The sequence below is a fragment of the Trachypithecus francoisi genome, unplaced genomic scaffold (genome assembly GCF_009764315.1).
Source record: "Trachypithecus francoisi isolate TF-2019V2 unplaced genomic scaffold, Tfra_2.0 Lachesis_group3, whole genome shotgun sequence".
NCBI classification, from domain to species: Eukaryota; Metazoa; Chordata; class Mammalia; order Primates; family Cercopithecidae; genus Trachypithecus; species Trachypithecus francoisi.
This window is the reverse complement of record NW_022681468.1, coordinates 45,638,647-45,661,864: the sequence shown is the minus strand read 5'-3', so window position 1 is coordinate 45,661,864 and position 23,218 is coordinate 45,638,647. Positions and strand designations below refer to the sequence as shown.

General features: G+C 38.7%; 1 protein-coding gene across 1 annotated transcript in view; it reads right to left on the bottom strand.

Annotated features, from left to right (window-relative positions):
- The window catches only part of CCDC175 (coiled-coil domain containing 175), a 60,937-nt gene that overhangs the window by 23,184 nt on the left and 14,535 nt on the right, over positions 1-23,218 (bottom strand). Inside the window, exons 7-13 of the mRNA XM_033187865.1 lie at positions 21,526-21,635; positions 17,625-17,706; positions 9,239-9,375; positions 7,368-7,478; positions 5,143-5,214; positions 3,175-3,310; positions 2,493-2,624 (exon numbers count right to left, since the gene is read on the bottom strand). Of these exons, the coding sequence (XP_033043756.1) occupies positions 2,493-2,624; positions 3,175-3,310; positions 5,143-5,214; positions 7,368-7,478; positions 9,239-9,375; positions 17,625-17,706; positions 21,526-21,635 (780 nt within the window). The remainder of the gene's footprint in view (positions 1-2,492; positions 2,625-3,174; positions 3,311-5,142; positions 5,215-7,367; positions 7,479-9,238; positions 9,376-17,624; positions 17,707-21,525; positions 21,636-23,218) is intronic.

Here is a 23,218-nt window from a genome sequence, read left to right as displayed (position 1 = left end):
AAGAAGCTAAAATGCATAGAAAAATACCATAATTCAAAAATATCATAATGCAGAAGCAGGAGTACATTTCTCCAGACTTCAACATTTAAGCAGGTTGAGTTAAGAAACTCAATCCAGCCAGGCGCGGTGGCTCACGCCCGTAATCCCAGCACTTTGGGAGGCTGAGGTGGGGAGATCATGAGGTCAGGAGATGGAGACTATCCTGGCTAACATGGTGAAACCCTGTCTCTACCAAAAATCCAAAAAAAATTAGCCGGTTGTGGTGGCATGCACCTGTAGTCCCAGCTACTCAGGAGGCTGAGGCAGGAGAAGGCGGTGGAGGTTGCAGTGAGCCGAGATCGCACCACTGCACTCCAGCCTGGGCAACAGAGTGAGACCCAGTCTCAAAAAAAAAAAAAACGAAATTCAATCCTGTATTATCCATATTATGTTTTTTAAAAAAGAATAGCCTGTAAATATAAGTTTGTATGTACATGCATTAATTCATTCCCATTGCCTGCACGCAGCTCAGGCCTGACAGCTTTCCCTGCCCAATCTTGTCACAGATACTTCTCCCTAATATACTTTATCAGTCCTAATTCCATCTCAGCATCTGCTTCCTGAAGATGACTCCCACCACCCCTGGCACTCCCAGCTGTTATTCAGTAACCCCACCCCCTTGTGATTCCTTAGATAGGAGGGTCCTGCCTCAGGCTCTTCCTGCCTAGCATGCCCTCTGCCTGGAGCCATCTCCTGCAGACATCTTCAGGGCACCCTTCCTCATATTCAGGGCTGGACCCTTCTCTAACTACCCCTATTTACAACAGCACACACACCATATCACGTACACTCTCCCTGTCCCATTTTCCTGCTTGATTTTTCTCTATGGCATTTATAACCATCCAATACACTACTTGTTCTACTTGTTTCTCTCATTTATTTTCATTTTCCCGTGTTAGATAGTAAGCTCCATAAAGGCAGAGTTTTTGCCTGTTTTGCAGCATTTAGAAGAATGCCAGGCACCTAGACTAATGCTTTCCACTCCGCCTCCTCTCCCCTCTTACCCCTTTTCTTCTAACATTGCAGTCATTTGTGTCATGCTTTCTTTCCTTTGTTTATTCTCCGAGTTGCAGGGTTTCTGTTTCACCTCTTCCTATTTTCTGGCCATCACCTTCTGACATCTCTTCCCTAAGTTCCTACATTTCCATACTAATAATTTTCCTTTGTACTGCTATTAAATTGTTTTTTAAAATTCATAGAAGAATGTTTGATCATAGTTTTTTGTTTGCTTGTTTTTGAGGCGGAGTCTCACTCTGTCGCCCAGGCTGGAGTGCAGTGGCGCGATCTCGGCTCACTGCAATCTATGTCTGCTGGGTTCAAGTAATTCTCTGCCTCAGCCTCCCTAGTAGCTGGGATTACAGGCACGTGCCACCATGCCTGGCTAATTTTTTTGTATTTTTAGTAGAGATGGGGTTTCACTATCTTGGCCAGGCTGGTCTTGAACTCCTGACATCGTGATCCACCCACCTCAGCCTCCCAAAGTGCTGGGATTACCGGCATGAGCCACTGCACCTGGCCTGATCATAGTTTTTATTTGTTCCATGCCACCATTTTTTCTGAATGTTCTTCATTTGTTGGAAAGTTTTATTCACCTTTTCAGTTGTTTTTCTCCTAGTATTTTTGTATGAAAAATGTGACTGCTTTCTTTTGGTTACTAATATTATTAATAGAAAGAATTGGCTGTCCTTGGGCCAGTCATCTGCAGAGGGTTTCCGCAGGATGTGGCAGGATGGGATGGAGTCGGGGAAGACAACTTGGATCAGGTAAGACTCTAAACTAGGAAATTTTCGAACTCACTATTTTCGTCCTGCGGTATGAGACTATTTAATTCAAACAAAGCCCCTCTTTGGTGTAGCCAAGACCTCTTCTTCCTTTTCAAACCTAATTAAGCTCAGGAAGGCTTCTACCACCATCCCTATTCTCAGCTGCTCTGCTAATGGCTGCCTCCGGGGTAATATCATCGCCTTGAAAAGGTGCATTTTTTAATTGTGTTTCTGTGGACCTGGCACTTCTGGGTACTTCCACCTCCCCCAGCATCCATGCCCTGTTCTATCTCAGGTTAGCTTTTGGCAGTTCCCAAGGCAGCATGATACCCTCTTTTTAAGGAGCACATCTGAGATTGACTTTACTAATCTCCCTTGCCCCAGCTATTTTCAAGCCAGCTCCAAATGGATTCCTCACAACTCCACCTGTCTCCAAGGCCATTGCCAACAGTTCTACATAATTTGAAGTGTGATTATTATTATTATTATTATTATTATTATTTTGCTGAAAAAATATTTCTTATTGCTCTTCTTCCTCTTCAGGAAAAGAAGATCCAAAATGAAATTGTAACCTTTTTCATACTAGAATATTTATTTTACATTTAACTGATTAGAATGGCATGAAATAGTATTCCCCCTCCCCCTCCTGTAGTCATCCAAAAGTATTCTTAGATGCAAAATAAAATTTACCTCATACTTGCTTAACTCTTTGATTAACATTTTTTCTTTGTTAATAAATGCTTTCTCTTCTTCTTTTAATTCTTTTGTAAGTTTTTCAATCTGTGCCACAAAGTCATTGATCTCCTTTTCTCTGAAACTGGTCTAATTAGAGAAAAATGAAAATTTGTCATTTCTCTTGTAGTGATCAGCCTTACATTTTCAAATAGCCAGGAAATTAATATCTCTTTGCATGAGACCTGCTTCTGATTTCAGTTCATATAATTTCTCAGCAACCACTGAGAGTAATATTTTTTCCTCCAGAAATTAAGTTCTTCACCAAATGATATTTTTATAAATATGACATGAGGAGTGGGGAGGGTAGAGGACAGTGGGTGAGCACAGGGTAAATATAAAAGCTTAAAAAAAGTGATACATGGGCTCATATTTTTAGAGGTAATTCCCCTAAAGACTAACCTCAAGTAAGTTTCTGGTTACATGCTTCAAAAGCATATTCTACTGTATTTACTAATTCTCTCTAGTTAATATACAGCAAATGAATACATTTCCTAAGAAAATTAAATAACTCACTCTAAACATGAAATCAGCAGAAAGGAAAATACTTTTTAATAAGATAGGATTTAATTAAATATTGAAGGAGAATTGCTGATATGAAATGTAGGGGACTAATTCTAAGTTCCTTCGGTTCCCTTACCTCGTTAAGTAATTCAATTCGTCTAGCTTCTGCATTCTGAATTTTTTCTGTAATAGCTTGTATTTCAGCTGTTATCTTGGCTGTCCAACGTGCATGCTTTTTTCTCAAGCAAGCTATTTTCCACTGAGTTATAACACTACAGATTAGAACAAAAAGAATTGCCATTAACTTGACATAGCAGTTTACTAAAAAGATGAAGAAATTCAAAGCAAACAAGTCATACCATGACTACACAAAATTGTTTTCACTATTAGTGTTGCAGACTACACACATTGCATGAAAAAGTAAGATAAAACATTAACTTCCTCAATTCTGTCTCTGCAAGTTGCTTCAGAGTAAGAAGTTACATCTGCACGTCCAATAGAACAGTGAACAAACCACACTTGGCAGCTTGCCTCCTTCTGGTAAAGGATAGAAATGAGGAAGGCTTGGGGCAAAGTGGAAAACGAGGCCCAGGCAGAAATAGTAATAGAATTATCTAAATTACTGGATGTGCTACTAATAGATTTCAGACTTCTGGGTTCTCAAATTTTTCTCCACCACAACATTAAAAAGCTACATATTTGAAGAATGGTAAAAATGTGCAATTAGGGCCAGGCGTGGTGGCTCACACCTGTTAATCCCAGCACTTTGGGAGGCCGAGGAGGGCAGATCACCTGAGGTCAGGAGTTCAAGACCAGCCTGCCCAACATGGAGAAACCCTGTCTCTACTAAAAATACAAAAAAATTAGGCAGATGTGGTGGCACAGGCCTGTAATCCTAGTTACTTGGGAGGCTGAGGCAGGAGAACCACTTGCAACAGGGAGGCGGGGGTTGCCGTGAGCTGAGATCGTGCCATTGCACTCCAGCCTGGGCAACAAGAGCGAAACTCCATTTCAAAAAAAAAAAAAAAAATGCAATTAGAGTCTTTAAGTGCACATTCAATAATAACATTAGCCGGGCACGGTGACTCATGCCTGTAATCCCAGAACTTTGGGAGGCCGAGGTGGGCAGATCACTTGAGGCCAAGAGTTTCAGACCAGCCTGGCCAACATAGTGAAACCCCGTCTCTACTAAAAACACAAGAATTAGCCGGGCACGATGACACGTGTCTGTAATCCCAGCTACTCAGGAGAATCACTTGAATCTGGGAAGCGGAGGTTGTGGTGAGCCAAGATCGCTCCACTGCACTCCAGCCTGGGCCTCAGAGTGAGACTCCATCTCAAAAAAAAAAAATTAGCTGGGCATGGTAGTGCATGCCTGTAGTCCCAGCTAATCTGGTGGCCAAGGCATAAGAATCATTTGAACCTGGAAGGAAGAGGTTGCAGTTTGCCAAGATGGCACCACGGCACTACATCTTGGGCGACAGAGCAAGATTCTCTCTCAAAAAAATAATAACAATACTAGCAATAACAACAACAATGATAATATAATACAACTAAGTATAAGCAAAAGCTTTTTAGCTGCATTGATCTAAATACAGTATTTTACATGTATCATCTCATTTACATTCACAGCTACTTTATAAGGTAGGTACTGTTATCCTTCTCCACTTTATAGGGATGGGAGCAAAGATAAGTTATTAAATAACTTAGCCTTGGTCACAGAGCTAATAAGGACAGCAACCAAAGCAGGCCATCTGGAGAGCCGGTAGCCTTCATGCCACCTTCCTCTCTTATCACACCTGTCACCTCCCCTACTGGTTCACAAAGAGGCCTGGATGAGCAAAAGGCATTGCACAAATATTAGCAATTTTACTCTTTGGTGTCTGCACTTGATTGAAATGGAAAACTTTGGTTCTGTTCAATGCCAAAAAAAAAAAAAAAGCAAATTAACCAATACATCTAGATCTGAAATAATTTACACATAATTTAGGAAAATCATTCCCTTGGGTTCTAGTAACAACAAGTATTTTGCACTGTTCATTAAGATAATATATACTGCTAATAACACAAAACACAAATAAACCTTTTTTTTTTTTTTTTTTACCATCTCTGACTTTCTCTTTCCAGGTTAGCACTCAGGATTTTGATTTGTTGCTGATACACTGTTTTTGTTGCTCTAAAAAGAAAAACATATTGGATTTTGCATTTGTGGGAACTGTTAGAATATACAATAGACTCTTTATGTATAATTTGTATGCTCAGTAAGGCTATAGTCTAATAGGGAGACAAAATAAGCCTTGTGAAACAACTAAACATTTCAGTGGCAGATTGACAGACAATTACAATTCTGTGTTAGTGCAAACTGATTTGGCAACAGTCGTGGTGAATAGCCAAGGATAGAGAAGAGATTTCTAGGGAGGCAATTGACAAAGTGTTACTAGAGGTTAATGTTTCTCAGAGGGAGGAATGTGGATTGTCAGAATGGAGGTGCAATCTTACCAAGGAAAGGGTGTCATCGTTTGCAAATACAGAGAGGGAAGGAACAACAAGTTAGGCCTCTGTTATGACATAAGGTAGGCTTGCTGTATACAGAGGACATGAAGGAGAGAATAATCCTATGACACAAGAGGAAGTAAGGTTGACACATTGTTGAGGAACTCCAGACCCTAGATTGAGCTCTGATTTGATACAATATATAATTCAGAAAGCCAATATAGTTTCTTGAGCTGGGGAAAAGTAGTAACTAAGGATAGAAGATTTTCTTGCGGTAGGATGGATGGAAATGTGAAGATTCCAACATAGGTGACAGAAGCCTTTATTTTTATCCCCTGCCCTGCCTTTTCCCTATGAAGTGCTTCTTGGACAGAAATGAATTGAAAGCCACATAAGTAAAATGCTGCTTTATATCTTTTGAAAGAAATATTCATAAATAAAACTTAGCATAGGAAACACTCTTAAACAAACTAGAAACATACCTGTTCTCATGTTTCTTTCTCTGTTTGGATTTCTGTTGGTACGTGCTTGAATTTTCATCACCACCTATCTTACTTCTATAAGCTAGCTTCTTCATTGTCCTGGATTTAAATCATGTGTCTCCCTTTGTGTGGTGATATTATTTCCCCATACGATGAGCACAGAAAAATCTGACTTGCTTTTAAAGGTCTAGTTCAAATTTTAAATCCTGTATAACGAAGGACTCCTTGATTTCACTTTCATGCCTGACTGTTTTTTATAATTCACTGTCATACATGGTTTATTTTTCACCATCATATGTGGTTCATTAATTATTTCAAATGTGTTAGTCTTGCTTCTCTGCCCAACTGAACTATAAGCTGCCTTACGCTCAGTCTTAATGTGTACAATCGTAGAATATTTACATAGGTCATTTTGACAATCATTATAAAAGTGAAAAATATGCATCCTCCTTTGATCCAGCACTTCAACTTTTAGGACTTTATTACAAATTTTAAAAAAAGTCATACAGGTAGAGAGAGATATGTTAACTTCAAATATTTGTAATATAGGCAACAGACAAAAGTAAATCTCCATCAATAGAGTGCTGGTTAAATACAATATAGTATAATGTGTATTATACTATAGAATACTATGCAGTTAGAGAAAAGATATTTGTGTGTGTGTGTGTGTATATATATATATTCTCTTTGTTTTGAAATAGTTTCAAACTCAACAGGTAAGCATAAAAAATAGTACAAAGAATTCCCATATATCCTTCACCAACTTCTCCAACCGTTACCGTTTTACCTAATTTGTTTTATCATCCTCCTAGCTATAATTTTAAGTGGAACAAATTCAGTTATAGTAGAGTATAATCCAATTTTTGGATACATACATATAAATACATATTTGAAAGCATATATAGTAAACTGTTAACAGTGATTATGCCTGTGGAGAGATGGAGAGATTAGGGTAACTTTTACTCTCTAAGTTATGCATTTTACATTTGAATTTTAAAATCATATATAGGTATTATTTTTTAATCAGAAAAAGATTAAAATTAAAATGCCTTAGAATGCAGAAATGAACATCAATGGGACTCAGTGTTGTGACAACATTCAGGCACATTCTTGCCACTCCACCCCAACTGGTCCATTCCTGGGGCCCAGGAGCTCCCATAGAATTCAGAACCTGTCTATCCTTTCAATGAAAAAGTCCATGAGAATGACTTCTAGACTGTGAAACAGAGAGAGCTAGTTATAAACTTCCATTTCTGTAGTATGTTAGAAATCAACATAGATTTATTGCTATCATTTATTAAAAAATAAATGCAGAGATAGTAAAGATAAAAAATTTCAAAGGCAACAAACATACTGTTGAAGTTCCTGGAGTGTGATGAGTCCTTCTTCCATATTTTTGATGTCTACTCTCTTTTGTGACAGAAAGTATTCTTTCTGAGTAATAAATGTCAGCTGTTTCTGATTTCTATCATGAAAAACAGAGTTATTTGTTGAAGGCTGACATAATCAAACATGCAAACACAAATAAGAATTTCAAAAATAGTTTTGAAAGTTCAGATCATAAGCTATTTGCTAAATAAATTATTAAAAAATAGAAACAAAGTCTTTTTGCTGGTAGTAGCTAGATCTAAATTTATGCATAGGATTTTCTTTTTTTCAAATTTTTTCCCAGCTAATTTTTGTACTTTTGTGGAGATGGGGTTTCCCTGTGTTGCCCAGGCTGGTCTCAAACTCCTGGTCTTATGCAATCAGTCCATGCTGGCCTCCCAAAGTGCTGGATTATAGGCGTGAGCCACTGCGCCCGGCCTACACATAGGATTTTTATAAAATTTATGAAAATTCCCAAGCCACTGAAAGAACATTCACCACAATAGTAACCACAAAACAAGAACAGTTGTGTAGTGCTCCATCTCTCTGAGTGGGTGTGTCTCTCCTAACGTGCTTATCAGTTCTGTCATGTTCTTCTGTGGAAGGTGAAGGAGTCAGTCAGACTAATTTTGCATATTGGCTCTACCTATTAATCAGAGTGTGATCTTAATAACAGCTAACAATTAGCTTCACCTGTGAATAAGCTTCAGTTTCACCAGCTATAAAATGAGAATTGCAATGCCTAGCTCAATGGATGAATGAATTTAATAAGAGGTAAAACGCTCCTCTCAGTGTGTGGACTGATAAGGTTTGTTGTTGTTGTTGTTGTTGTTGTTGTTTTGTTTTGAGACAGAGTCTGGCTCTTGTCGCCCAGGCCAGAGTGCAATGGTGTGATCTCAATGGTGTGATCTCAATGGTGTGATCTCAGCTCACTGTAACTTCCACCTCCTGGGTTCAAGCAATTCTCCTGCCTCGGCTTCCAGAGTAGCTGGGATTATAAGTACGTGCCACCGTGCCAGCTAATTTTTTGTATTTTTAGTAGAGATGGGGTTTCAAGTAGTTATTTTTTTGTCTCAACTTGCAGGAGAAAATAATGAGGCTCAGAGAAGTTTATAGTCTTGTTCAAATGCCCAGATATTGATAGGAAGGAAGCTGCCTGTAACAGAAAGTATTTGATCTAAGTCACTCATCTTCCAAACTGCTGTGGACTGAATTGTGCCTCCCCCACCTCCAGAATTTATGTGTTGAAACTCTAACCCACAACATGATAAAGAAATAGAGAGAGTTGGGTCATTTTTACTCTCTAAGTTATACATTCATATATTTGAATTTAAAAATCAAGTACAGGCATTACTTTTTTCATCAGAAAAAATTAAAATTTAAAGTGCTTTAGAATGGCAGAAAGGAACATTGTGGGGGGTTAGTGTCGTGATAATGTTTGAGCATATTATAAAGATGGGGCCTTTGGGGAAGTGATTAGGTTTGGATGAGGACATGAGGGTGGGACCTTATAAAAGAAAGACACCAGACAGACAGCGTGTTCTCTCTCTACCCTGTGAAGACACAGAGAGAAAGCAGCTGGGTGGCTGTAAGTTAGAAAAGGGCCCTCACTCAGACTTCCAGTCTCCAGAACTGTGAGAAAATCAATTTCTGTTGCTTAAGCCAGCCAGTCTATGGTATTTTGTTATGGCAGCCTGAGCTGCTGAGACAGAAACCAGTAATGATAGCAAACGTTTTCATTTTTGTCAATAGATTTTAAAACTAGAATAAGTTTAAGTGTAGAGCCACCACTTTGATAGTAAGAAAAGCACCCCATAACGATGGCATGTTGAATCACATGTGTGGGTAAAGACATACTCATCATAGATCTTTCGTTTTTGCAAAAAAGCTTTTTCTTCCTCACTTAAAACAATCTTATATTGTCTGGCAAGAGTTTTCATTTTCTCTCGTAGGTCTTTACATTCCATACGAGCAGCATGCAGTGTTTCAACCAGCTAGAGAAAAACAAAGGAGGAGAATGAGAGAACTGGCTTCACTGCTCCTCTGAGGCCATCTGCATCAGGTGGCAACTCAGAGAGCACCTGGTATATTGCTTAGCCCACCGTGAATATGCCATAAATGCTGAGTGATTTAATTCTATAGCAAACGTGCAGTTGTATACTTTGGGACCTCTACTATAAATTTGCTTTTAAGTACAGAAATATAGTAAACCCTGCTGCAAAACCATACAGTAATAATCCATATTGAAATGCAAAATGGGATGAATAAACTGTGCCTACTCCGCAATGTTTGTATGTCCTTTTTCCAGAATATAAACTATAGAAAATGTAAAAAGAAAATGTAACATCCTCAGCTCTTCCTCAAAACATCTTTGAGTTGATATTATGCTTGCTTCTTGTGAAATATTTCTATTTGAGGACAAAACATAGTACCCACCAGTGTTCTACACGAGATCAGAAATTTTGCTTATTAGATTGCTTCAAACGAGGTAAGAAAGTCAAATTTAGCAGAAACAATGGGCTGAATAGTTCAAAACAACCTTCGATCTGAGGACAACTAAAATAGCTACATGAAAAAATATTTGTAGAAGTGTTGAAGAACTCACAAGACAATAAAAAATTATTCAAAAAACAAAAATAGAATTATTATTCAACCCAGCAATCTCATTACTGACTATATACCCAAAGGAAAATAAATTATTCTACCAAAAGGATACCTGCACTCATGTTTATTGCAGCACTATTCAGAATAGCAAAGACATGGAATCAACCCAGTTGCCAATGAACAGCGGATTGGATAAAGAAAATGTAATTATACACCATGGAACATTATGCAGCCATAAAAAAGAATGAAATCATATCCTTTCCAGCAACATGGGTGCACCTAGAGGCCATTATCCTAAGTGGATTAATGCAGAAACAGAAAATGAAATACTGCATGTTCTCATTTATAAGTAGGAGCTAAACATTAGATACACACGGACACAAGGATGGGAACAATAGACACTTGGGACTCCAAAAAGGTGAAGAGAGAAGTGGGGAAGGGTTGAAAAACTACCTATTGGGTATGATGTTCACAACTTGGGTGACGGGATCATTAGCAGCCCAAATCTCAGCATTATGCAATATACCATTGTAACAAACCTGCACACGTACTTGAATCTAAAAATATAAAAAATAAATAAAGGATAATAGGGAAATACTAGGCCTAATTCTAGGAGAACGCAAGAATCCAGCGTGGTAAGGTTAGCACTTAAAGTTCCTCTTGCCCTGAAGACATTTACTAACATAGAAGAAACCACTTGAAAACCAAGTTTTGGGTTTTTTTGCGTGGAACAAAAGCCAACATGTAATGCTCATCCAGGTGTTGAGCCTACATAAACCTTCCACTATTTTAGTCTGGGATTCCAAAGAGCTTCACCCTCCGGATAAAGGTAAACTGAAAGTTAACAAGTCCAACTTGACTTTGATCACCAGGGATGCTTAGCACGGATTAAGGTAGCTGGGAACTTGTAACACCCTACCCATCTGACAGAAGTGAATGTAAACTGTTCCTGGGAAACACACCATTATTTTAATCCTCAAACCGTTTTTACAAACTGCATTAGTCCATTTTCACACTGCTGATAAAGACATACCCGCAACTGGGAAGAAAAAGAGATTTAATTGAACTTACAGTTCCACATGGCTGGGAAGGCCTCAGAATCATGGCAGGAGGCAAAAGGCACTTTTTACATGGTGGTGGCAAGAGAAAATGAGGAATATGCAAAAGCAGAAACCCCTGATAAAACCATCAGATCTCATGAGACTTATTCACTACCAGAAGAACAGCATGGCGGAAACTGCCCCCATGATTCAAATTATCTCCCACCGGGTCCCTCCCACAACATGTGGGAATTACAGGAGTACAATTCAAGATGAGATTTGGGTGGGGACACAGAGCCAAACCATAGCACAAACATTTTTTGTTCAAGTACAATGTCCAGTATACAATTTTCCACCAGGAACAGAAGGAAATAAGAGCATGGACAAACACTGGCAGAAACAACACACTACGGAAACAGACTACAGACCCATAAAGACATAAGACATTGAAATTATCAGACACTGAACTATAAAACTACTATGCTTATTATGATTAAAGAAATATCAGACATGCTTGAAAATGATGACAGGGAATTAGAAATGGTAATGAGTGATACGGCAGATTTGAAAGGTACCAAACAATTACCAGTTGAAAAATACAATACCAGCTGGGCGTGGTGGCTCATGCCTGTAATCTCAGCACTTTGGGAGGCTGAGGCAGGTGGATCACCTGAGGTCAGGACTTTGAGATCAGCCTGGTCAACATGGCGAAATCCCATCTCTACTAAAAATACAAAAATTAGCCAGGCATGGTGGCACATGTCTATAGTTCCAGCTACTCCAGAGGCTGAGGCAGAAGAATTGGTTGAACCCAGGAGGTGGAGGTTGCAGTGAGCTGAGATGGCGCCATCACACTCCAGCCTGGGCAACAGAGCGAGACTCCATCTCAAAAAAAATAAATAAATAAAATCAAATAAAAATACAATAACTAAAATTAAGAATTCAAATAAGACCACTCTGCTTAGAATACAGGAATGGGAGACAAAAAGTAGAAAATACATTAGAGTGGGTATGATATGTAGAGGATACATATATTAATACAAATAATCACATACATACAACTGGAGTCTCAGAAAAAGATTGACACTAGCATTAAAAAGTCTTGCACCAAAAGGCTGTTGCAAAAGTAGAAGGGTTCAGAAAGAACTCCACCCTAAAGTCAGAGATAATGGATACAAAGAAAAGAAGGCCCTGGGCCATTCCCTGGGGTGGCCAATTGAGCAACTGTATCTGGAGTATTTGCTTCAACTATCCCCTTACTTCTGACGCTTATACTAATCAGCCAACTGTAGTGGAGATTTCCTCCAAACCAAACCGGTGAGTACCACAGGCAGCAACTATTCCCAGGAGTCTAGAATTGGGTATAGAATTGCCATACCTAAGACAAGACAGGTCCTCTTTCTGACATACATCCCTCCCACTCCCTGCCATGTATAAGACCAATCAACACATTCCACTCTTGCCACAAAATTCTTTTTTTTTTTTCCTTTTTCTTTTTCTATTTGGAGATAGCATCTCACTATGTCACTCAGGTTGGTCTTAAACTTCTAAGCTCAAATGATCCCCCGACCTTGGCCTCCTTAGTAGCTGGGATCACAGGCACACCATTGCACCCAGCATCTCCCACAAAATTACTACATGCAGGCTCAGTAAACAGAAGAGACAGGAAGAATGCACAATTAAGGCTGGCTCCAGTGGCTCACACCTGTAATTCTACCACTTTGGGAGGCTGAGGTGGGAGGATTGCTTGAGACTGGGAGGTCCAAGGCTGCAGTGAGCCATGATAGTGCCACTGTACTCCAGCCTGAGTGATAGAGCAAGATACTGTCTCGGAAAAAAAAAAAAAAAAAGCACAATTAAAAGATGAATAAATATGTATAGTTTCTAAACATTTGAGTAAAATCAACACTGTAAGAAAAAGCAATGAAAATCTTCTGTAGCCCTGGCATGGTGGCTCGTGCCTGTAATCCTAGCACTTTGAGAGGCAGAGGTGGGAGGATCACTTGAGCCCACGAGTTAGAGACCAGCCTGGGCAATACAGGGAGAACAGGACAAAAGAAACAGGTGAGCACATAATGGCTGAAAAATTTGCAGGACATATGAAAAATAGAAATTCTCAGATTTAAGAAGTCAAATAAGTCCCAAGGAGGAAAAATGAAAAGAAAATTTGGACACATCATAGTGAAACTGAACAGCTATGGCAAAGGGAACAAAGAAGATCTAAAACAAAAGACATATGCCATGTTAATGGATTGGAAGCCTCAATACTGTGAAAATGTGAAACCCTTTTCAAACTGATTTACAGATTTAATGCAATCCCAATCAAAATCCAGACAGGTTTTTTGGAAGAACATGACAAAATTAAAAAGGTCAAGAATAGCTGGAACAATTTGGAAGAACAAAGGTAAAGGATTTATACCACTAGCCATAAAAACTTATTTAAAAGTACTAATTAAGACAATATTCTTTTAGTGTGAGGAGAGATGAATAGTTCAAATGAATAGAGTCAACAATCCACATATATATTTATGGTCTACACTTGATTTATGACAATAGTATGACCACAGTGGAGTGAAGGAAAGGATTGTATTTTCAGTAAATGGTGCTGGTTAACTGGACAACCTTATGGAAAAATACGAATCTTGACCACTATCTCAAAGCACACACACGTAAATTCCAGATGGTTCATAGTATTAAATGGGAAAGGTCAAACAACAAAGCTTCTCAATGGTAACAGAAGAGAATATTCTCATGGCATAGGATATAGAGAACATTAACTAAAAAGAAAAAGATTGATAAACTTGGCTTCATTAAAATTAATAAATTATACTTTGGGAGGCCGAGACGGGTGGATCGCGAGGTCAGGAGTTCGAGACCATCCTGGCTAACACGGTGAAACCCCGTCTCTACTAAAAATACAAAAAACTAGCCGGGCGAGGTGGCAGGCGCCTGTAGTCCCAGCTACTCGGGAGGCTGAGGCAGGAGAATGGCGTGAACCCGGGAGGCGGAGCTCGCAGTGAGCTGAGATCCGGCCACTGCACTCCAGCCTGGGTGACAAGAGCGAGACTCTGTCTCAAAAAAAAAATAAATAAAATAAAATTAAATTAAATTAAATTAATAAATTATATTCATCAAAAATATGTACATAAATATTGTATATTTGTGGTTTATGTATTGTTCTGTAATGTGTAATATTTTATAATAACAGAAGTTAAATCCAACAATGCCGCTGCTTGGTATATATCCCAAGGAAATGAAATCAGTATGTAAAGAGATATCTGTACTTCTATGTTCATTGCAGCACTATTCAGAGTGGCTAAGATGTAGAATCAACCTAAGTGTTCATCAGCAGATGAATGGATTAAAAAAAAATGTGGTATACACATCCACAATTGAACATATTCAGCTTTAAAAAAGAAGAAATTCTTGTCATTTGTGACAACATGGATGAACCTGGAGGACATCATGATCATGTTAAGTGAAATAATTCAGGTACAGAAAAACAAATATTACATGATCCCAATTTTACACAGAATCTAAAAAAAGCTGAACTCAGAAGTAGAGAGTAGAATGGTGGTTGCCAGGGGCCAGTGGGGGAGTGGAGAGGCTGGGAAAAAAAGGTTAAATCTTAGTTTAATGTCAATCTTTGAATGTTCCTCCAATAACTCATGAGAATTATGATTGGATGTCACTAAGAGCCCATAGTTTCTACCTAGTGAAAATAATAAATAGGCCAGAGCCCTGCACTCTTTGAAGTGATCACTCACTCACAACCATGGAATTTGGCTAAGGGCTAAGGATTAATGGGAAACTCTTTGACCAAGTAAGCCATGCCAGTTTAGGGGTCCTAGACTGTTCAGAAAATCATGTGGGCTAGACAATGTGGAGTTATTGTCAGAAAGTTATCTAATAGCTTCTGCAGTAGGAAATAAATGGGAAGAAAAATAATATTTTGCTCAGAAAATGAAGGACAAATTTGAAACCAACCAACCAGCCAATAAACCAACCTTGTCTGGTTTCTGTCTGTTGTTAGGTATCCTTGCAACTAAAAGAATCACAGTAGCCCGGAGGGGAAGCCATCTCTAATGGTGATAGCTCACAAAAGCAAAAATGGAAAGCATTTAATTGGTACAAATCATTCTTCTGGGAGGGAGCTGCCTTTGATATCCCTGATGAGCCTCAGGGCATGGGTGCAGAGGCTTTGTAAAAGAGGCAGAAGAATTTGTATGTGGGGTGGTATCCTACAGCAAGAAGATAGATGAGGAACTGTGAGAGAAAGAAAAGGTGGTGAACAAGATGGCTTTGTGCTCTGCAACAGGATTTCTCCCCATGACTACTAAAATTTCCAACAGAGCTTGCAATAGATCATGAAATGCTTAGTGTAATTAAATTTGTTTTAGAAACTAGTGAAAAATGTAAATTTTATATCCTGGTTGACTTGGGCAAAACAAAGATAGCGGATGTAGACAGAGTGTACCTGACCTAAGTCCTGAACGATTAAAATTAAGTATGTGTGGCCAAGGGTGGTGGCTCACGCCTGTAATGCCCAGCATTCTGGAAGACCAAGGTAGGAGGACTGCTTGAACTGAGAAGTTTGAGACCAGCCTGGGCAACATAAAGAGACCTTGTCTCTGCAAATAATTTAAAAATTAGCTGGGCATGGTGGTGAGTGCCTGTGTTCTCAGTTATTCAGCAGGTTGCAGCAGAAGGATCACCTACGCCTCGGAGGTTGAGGCTGTAGTGAGTTGTGACTGTGCCACTGCACTCCAGCCTGGTGGGTGGATTGTTTCAGGTCAGGAGTTCGAGACTAGCCTGACCAACAAGATGAAACCTTGTCTCTATTAAAAATACAAAAATTAGCCAGGTATCATGGCACAAGCCTGTAATCCCAGCCACTTGGGAGGCTGAGGCAGGAGAATTGCTTGAACCCAGGAGGCAGAAGTTGCAGTGAGCTGAGATCACGCCACTGCACTCTAGCCTGGGTGATAGAGTGAGACTATGTTTCTAAAAAAAAAGGAATAAAAGAAAAGAAAGGAAATTAAGTTTGGACATATGAGGTATGGGGAAGAGATACTAAGGATATATCTCCTTCAATACAAGGGACAAGAAGAATTTCAGTTATGTGTAGTGTATATGTGTATTTGTATATATAAGTAATTAAACGGGATCATATCATACATGCTGTTGTTTCTCTGTTGCCCAGGCTGGAGTGCAGTGGTGCAATCTCAACTCACTGCAGCCTCTGCCCCCCATGTTCAAGCAATTTTCCTGTCTCAGCCTCCTGAGTAGCTGGGACTACAGGTGCCCACAACCACACCCAGCTAATTTTTGTACTTTTGTAGAAATGGGGTTTCACCATATTGGTCAGGCTGATCTCGAACTCCTAATCCCAGGTGATCCACTCACCTAGGCCTCCCAAAGTGCTGGGATTACAGGCGTGAGCCACCATGCCCAGCTTACTGTTTTATAATATAGTATTTGTCACTCAATAACATATTATGAGCAATACTGATACTTACTTAATCAAGGCCTTTTTGTTGAATTTTAATTGTATTATTCACCCTCACCTCCAATTTTTCACTATCATAATGAATGATTCACTGAATATTTTGAGGCTAAATTTTGGTTTACCCACATGATTATCTACTTATGATATGATTTTTTTTAAACCTAAGTTTGAAAAATGTCTAGTGAATTCTCCTGGGGGCTAAATCTGACTCAAATACTTCTAAATAAGTATTTAGAATATTATATTATAATATGTGTATTAGGGTTCTCTAGAGGGACAGAACTGATAGGATAGATGTATATATAAAGGAGAGTTTATTAGGGAGTATTAACTCACACAATCACAAGGTCCCACAATAGGCCATCTGCAAGCTGAGGAGCCAGGAAGCCAGTCCAAGTACCAAAGCTGAAGAACCTGGAATCTGATGTTCGAGAGCAAGAAGCGTCCAGCATGGAAGAAAGATGTAGGCTGGGAAGCTAAGCTGGTCTAGTCTTTCCACGTTTTTCTGCCTGCTTTATATCCTGGCCGCACGAACTGATTAAGATGGTGCCCACCCAAATTAAGGGTGGGCCTGCTTTTCCCAGCCCACTGACTCAAATGTTAATCTCCTTTGGCAGCACCCTCATAGACACACCCAGGATCAACACTTTGCATCCTTTGATCTAGTCAAGTTGACACTCAGTATTAACCATCACGATATGATATATAATATTTAGAATATTCTTAAGTGTAGAGCAGGTTGCTGCACTTCACAGGTGCAGCACACAACAGCAAGAAGATTCTAACTTTCTAAATAATTCACATGAAAAATATCCATTAATCCATTAATCATGGATATTCCTAACGTACCTGTACTCACATGAAAAGTTACCAAAAAACAGTTCCTCTGTAGGTGGCCAACCTTTGCTCTTTCATATATTTAAAGTACTTTAGGAAGAGATAAAATGTTTAACATTACTACAAACGACCATATTATTGGTCAATGAAAAATATCCTTTTGAAAACTTCTATCTTTCTCACACATATTTTAAATATTAACTAAAAATGAAATGTAATTATAATCTAAAAGTCATTACTTCTGCCTTCTTACCTGTTTTATCTTGTTCAGGAATTCATTTTTTTCATCATTAGATGTATCATCCAGTTTTTCTTTGTTATCTGCGAAAAAACACCTATGAACAAAGGAAGCCAAACAGATTCATATAAGAACATACTTTCCAGAAAAGTCATATTTACTTATGAAATCAAAAAGTCCCAGTCTCCATCTCCCCATATAACATATTTATGCATATATTTATCAAAATAAGCAAAAATGTGTACTCCTTTGAACTGATGAATTAATATTTCATTTATTTATTCTTTCACTTAAGAAGCAATTATTGAACACATACGCTGCCAGATATGTTTCAGGTACTAGGGATACAGCATATGCAAGGTCGCTACCCTCATGAAAACTACATTCCATGGAGAGATCAGGAGATAAGCAAGTTATCAAAAAATAAGTAATATATCTCAGATACTATTAAGTGCTCCTAAGAACACAAAATAAGTTAAACCATAAAAGGATCCCGAGAGGAAGAATGCAGCTCTAGACAGGTGGTCAAGGAAGACCTTTTTGGGATGACCTGTGAAAGATCTGAATGTTAAGATGGAGCCAGCCACATGAAGATCTGAAGGAAGAGCTTTTCAGGTGGAAGAAACATCAGGTGACAAGACAGAGGCAGGCAAAAGCTTGGTGTGTTTGAGGAAGAAGGATGGTGAGGCTGGAGACATAGACTGGAACCAGATCATGTGGTGTGTTAAGGTCAGGCTAGAAGTTCAGATTTTATTCTGAAAGGAACAGGAATAGATTATTTAAGCGGAAGAGCAACATGAACCTATGGACATCTTGTAGGGATGATTCTGGTTACTTTGTGGAGAAAGACAACTGTGGAGGAAGATCATGTAGAAGGCTCTGGTGGTGGTCCAGAAGAGATCATGGCTGTTCAGGATAAAGCTACAGTGGTGGTAGTGGTAAGAAATAGACATATTCAGCATGTATTTTGAAGATGAAGGCAATAGGGCGTGACTCTGGATTTGGCTGGAGTAAGAGTTGAGTCGGGGTTGGGTAATGAGGAGAGCAGAAATGGCAGATGGCCTCTGGGCTTTTGGCTGGACTAACTAGGTAAATGGCAGTGCCACATTAAGTGATAATGGAAGACTGTGGGAAGAGCTGTTTCAGGAAGGTGAGAATTCAAGAGTCTGTTCAGGACATGTTATGTTTGAGATGTATAATAGACATCTTCCAAGTGGAGAGGTCAAGTAAGGTATATAGTATCTGCATTTAGAGCTCAAGTCATTGAGGTAAAGAAAGTATTTAAAGCCATGAGACTGAATAAAATCACATAGGAAGGGTATGAGCAGAGAATAGTGAAGGACTGAGAACTTGAAATTTAGAGTCGTAAAAAAGAATTGGAACAATTAAAGGATCCTAAAAAGCAGCAACCAGTGTGATCAGTGAAAACATGATATTTAGGAAGCTAAGTGAAAGAAGTACTTCAAGAAGATGGAAGTGATAAACTGTCAAATTCTATTATGAATTTGAGAACTTTCAGGAATTGACTAGACCACTAAAGTTTAACGGGATGGAAGTCATTGGTAACCGTGGCAATTCTGAAACCATGTTAGTCCAAAAAAGCATCTATAGTCTTCATACTCTCATATACTTTAATGGCAAGGATATACTCTAGGCCACAAATTGGATGTCATTTATATACAACAGTTAACTTTCACATTTCTCATATGCTGAAAACCAGTTGAATGCCAAAGAAACACCATAGCGATTTAGAAAGGTAGGCGTTGGCCGGGCGCGGTGGCTCAAGCCTGTAATCCCAGCACTTTGGGAGGCCGAGACGGGCGGATCACGAGGTCAGGAGATCGAGACCATCCTGGCTAACACGGTGAAACCCCGTCTCTACTAAAAATACAAAAAACTAGCCGGGCGAGGTGGCGGGCGCCTGTAGTCCCAGCTACTCCGGAGGCTGAGGCAGGAGAATGGCGTAAAACCCGGGAGGCGGAGCTTGCAGTGAGCTGAGATCTGGCCACTGCACTCCAGCCCGGGCGAAAGAGCAAGACTCTGTCTCAAAAAAAAAAAAAAAAAAAAAAAGAAAGGTAGGCGTTGGATTCACCTTTATCTGTGTAATCACACTGGATATCAAGGATAAGAAAGAACAAGGATCAAACCACAGTGCCTCCTGTGGATTTATGGAGCATTTGAGTTACTCTTATTTGTCCAAACATACATGGAATTTAAACTCGTGGTTGAGTGATTTTGTTTTCCTCAGTATTTTGAATTCAAAATAGGTAACAGTGCTATTAACCAGCTTGCAAGTTAAAGATTTCATGAAGGAAAATGAAGGGTTAAGTATTGATAGGAAAATGTGTCGTGCAAATTATTTTAGTTTCTTGTATAATTTCTTATAGAAATCTTATAAAACAGCACTGATTCTTCAAATCCACCAAGCGGGAACTAGGTTGCCTCCCCCTATCTTCACAGACAGAGGAAATCAGCTAAGGAAGAAAATAGAATAAAAGGAACTTTCTTTTAATTTTTCAGGTAATAGAGAAGAAAGAGTAAAGTTTTTGAATAAAAAGGAGGATAACTTGTATCCTCGATCACTACATTAATATAAAGCACTTTTCTTTGGTGAGATTCTACATGAATCCAAACTCTTAAAAAGCTGGGATTATAGATAATGATAAATCACTATAAATGGAAGATCAATGAATCCTCATACATGTTAGCTAACATGAAGACTGCTTATAAATAAAATTTCATCAATGTAGTGAGTTTTTTATTAATAACAGCTAGAAATAATTTGAGGTACCCATATCTTCCCTTATGACTTTTTCATCTAGTTTTTCTTCAAAATATATGTAAACTAATACTATTGAATCACAAAATAAAGAGTTTTTTTAGTTTTAGTTGTGGTATTAATTGAGCTTTCTTATTTTTTAATCTGATACTGAAGATAAAGATTATTGCCTACTTTACAAACTGATGATGGTAGATCAGCATTGTACTCTGCAAATTGTGTTTTGAAAGACTTATTATAATTTAATTACAATATATTCAAATGTATATAGAAATAGCCAAGTTATAACAAGATTCTGCATGTGAGGTTACTAGTCTTTTGGGAATCTTCTCAGTCCACAATTTGTTTCTTAAACTGTCAGTGAACCACTGGAGTAGTCCCCGGAAGAAATGTTATAAGACTCCATCTTCTTCTGCAGAGATGATTGGATCAGGAATCAAAGGTGAGCCAAACACATTCTGATATGAAATCTGGGGATTTTCGGGGGAGAGAGTGTATTGACCAGTCTTTAAAGATTGTTGGACCTGTGCCAGGTCAATTCAGAGGATTTGGCACAGGCAGACATTGCCATGTGCTGACCACGAAGAGAATACCGTATACGGATAAAGAGAGGAATAAAACACTTTCACAAAATGAAGCACAGACTGAGGCTTTGGATGGATGGAAGACCTCCTTCTGTTTCTGGTTCTAGTCCCATGTGTAGCAGTTTTTGCCCTGAGGCTTCCCTTTATTTTCTCAGGAAGTTTGGCAAGTCTCCTTTGAGTAAGAACAACTCTAACAGCATGGCTAGATGGGTTGTAGCCTATGATACATCCCACTAATGCCATCCCCCATGGGCATTTTTGTTTATAGTGAGTCCGGAACTGAAATGAGAATAATACATACATTCCAAAGAGTCCTTTCCTTTCCCCACGCTGACAGCATCTTTAATTTTTTCTCTTGATCATCAGTTAATTTCACAATGAAAAGATGACTCTACAAAGCTTCCACACATATTTTAGTAAACTGAGAGAATATAATTTTCATGTCAAATTAAAGACATGTTTTAAAAAATGAAAACATAGCATATTAACTATATTATAATATCATATTAACATGTCTCAAAACACTTCGGTAAAAATAAAGCATTACACTTACAGTTTAGCCTCCAGAATTGCAAGGGCTTTCTTTAGCTCATTGACCTGTTGTTCCCAATACCTTATAGATTCGTGTAGTCGTGCTATCTCTAAATTGTGATCACTAAGAACCTATTAAAAATTAAATAAAAATATGGCATCCAATCATCACCAAGTGATTCATAACAGCAGTTCAATTCCACTTAATATTCAACTTTTACATTGGGAGTGTCCTTCAAGGAAAAAAATCAATCATTATAATTGTTTCTCTATAAAATAAACTTGGACACAAATCATTCTGAAATCATCAGAAAAACCCAAAATTTAGAGGGGAAGATGGCTAAATACAGCAGTGAGAATGTGAAAACTATTTTTACAAACTTTTGAGACAAGAATTAACTTCATCTAACACTTAAAAAAATTAAACAAATCCATATTGTCACAATCATCTTCATTTATCATCCCAGGATACCAAAATGAGTATTATTTTTAAAAGTCAAAACAAATTGGGTTTTTTGTCTCCCTTGATAGCTATGTTCGTGCTGAAAAGAATTTTTATTTCTTAATATTTAATCTAAATTTAGGAAATGGAATAGTTGGCTACTGTGGGAAAAATGTTATGATTTAAAAAAAGGGAAAATTGATGGAGAAAATTCATAATGAAACAGACATTTTTGCAATGTAATTTTGGGGTCAAGAAAAGGAAAGTCTAACTTATTCAGCCTTGGGTTTGCATTCCAGCTTGGGAGGGACAATGGAGCTTAGACAAGGCTGATCAAACAAATGCCTCTTCTCTCCAACGCAGAATTACCATGGACATAATATTTAATGCCATCTAACCCTGGACAGCAATGTGGGATCAGAGATATACCTGTGGGGAGAATAGAGGCACTCTCAACCACGCCAGGTGTGAGAGGTGGGTAAAAACTACTCAAAACGGTTTCTTTCTCTAGAGTACCCATAGCTAGTTCCAGAGCTAACTGGAGTCGTAGAACTACCATCAGAATGAGCCAAATGTTGAGAGGCCTCTAATCAATCATCAGAATTAGGGATACATGCTGAAGGCCTGATAGGCCTGACATCTGTTATCTTTAGTCCTCAGTCCTCCTTGCCTGGACAGGTAGGCCGCCTTCAGGATCCCATGCTATTATTTTTTTCTGCCAACATCATATCAACGTTACCTGGCTGCAGAGACGTCCCATGTAAGAGTTAATCTGAAATTCCTTGTGGTCTCAGTCTATAGCCAAAATCCTGTTTTCTAACCTCAGCCAACAACAATGACAACAGACTACCAAATATAAAACACTTAATCGGCATGACCTCATTTAATCTCCACAAAAACGCTCTGCAGTAGGCAATATTAATACTTCATTTTATAGATGAGGAAACTTCACATTTGTAGAACTATGATTTGAACCCAGCTCTGTGTGATACTCAAGTCTGTGTTTCCATAACTGTTATCTACCGATGGAGGGGTAGGAGAGTGGGCAGGCTGGATTGTGGGGAGTGGGGAAGGACCCGGAGGCAAATTTACTCCTGCTGCCTTCAAAATAATTTGGGCTTAGAGATCTTCGGAGTACAGGCTAAGGAACACATATTTCATTTTCCCAAGTTAGTTGGTGGTGTGCTTGATTTATGGTTTATGAGGCCAAAACTGGAAATATGAGCTTGGGCATGCAGATAAAATGTGTTTTATATAGCCTTTCTATTCTCCT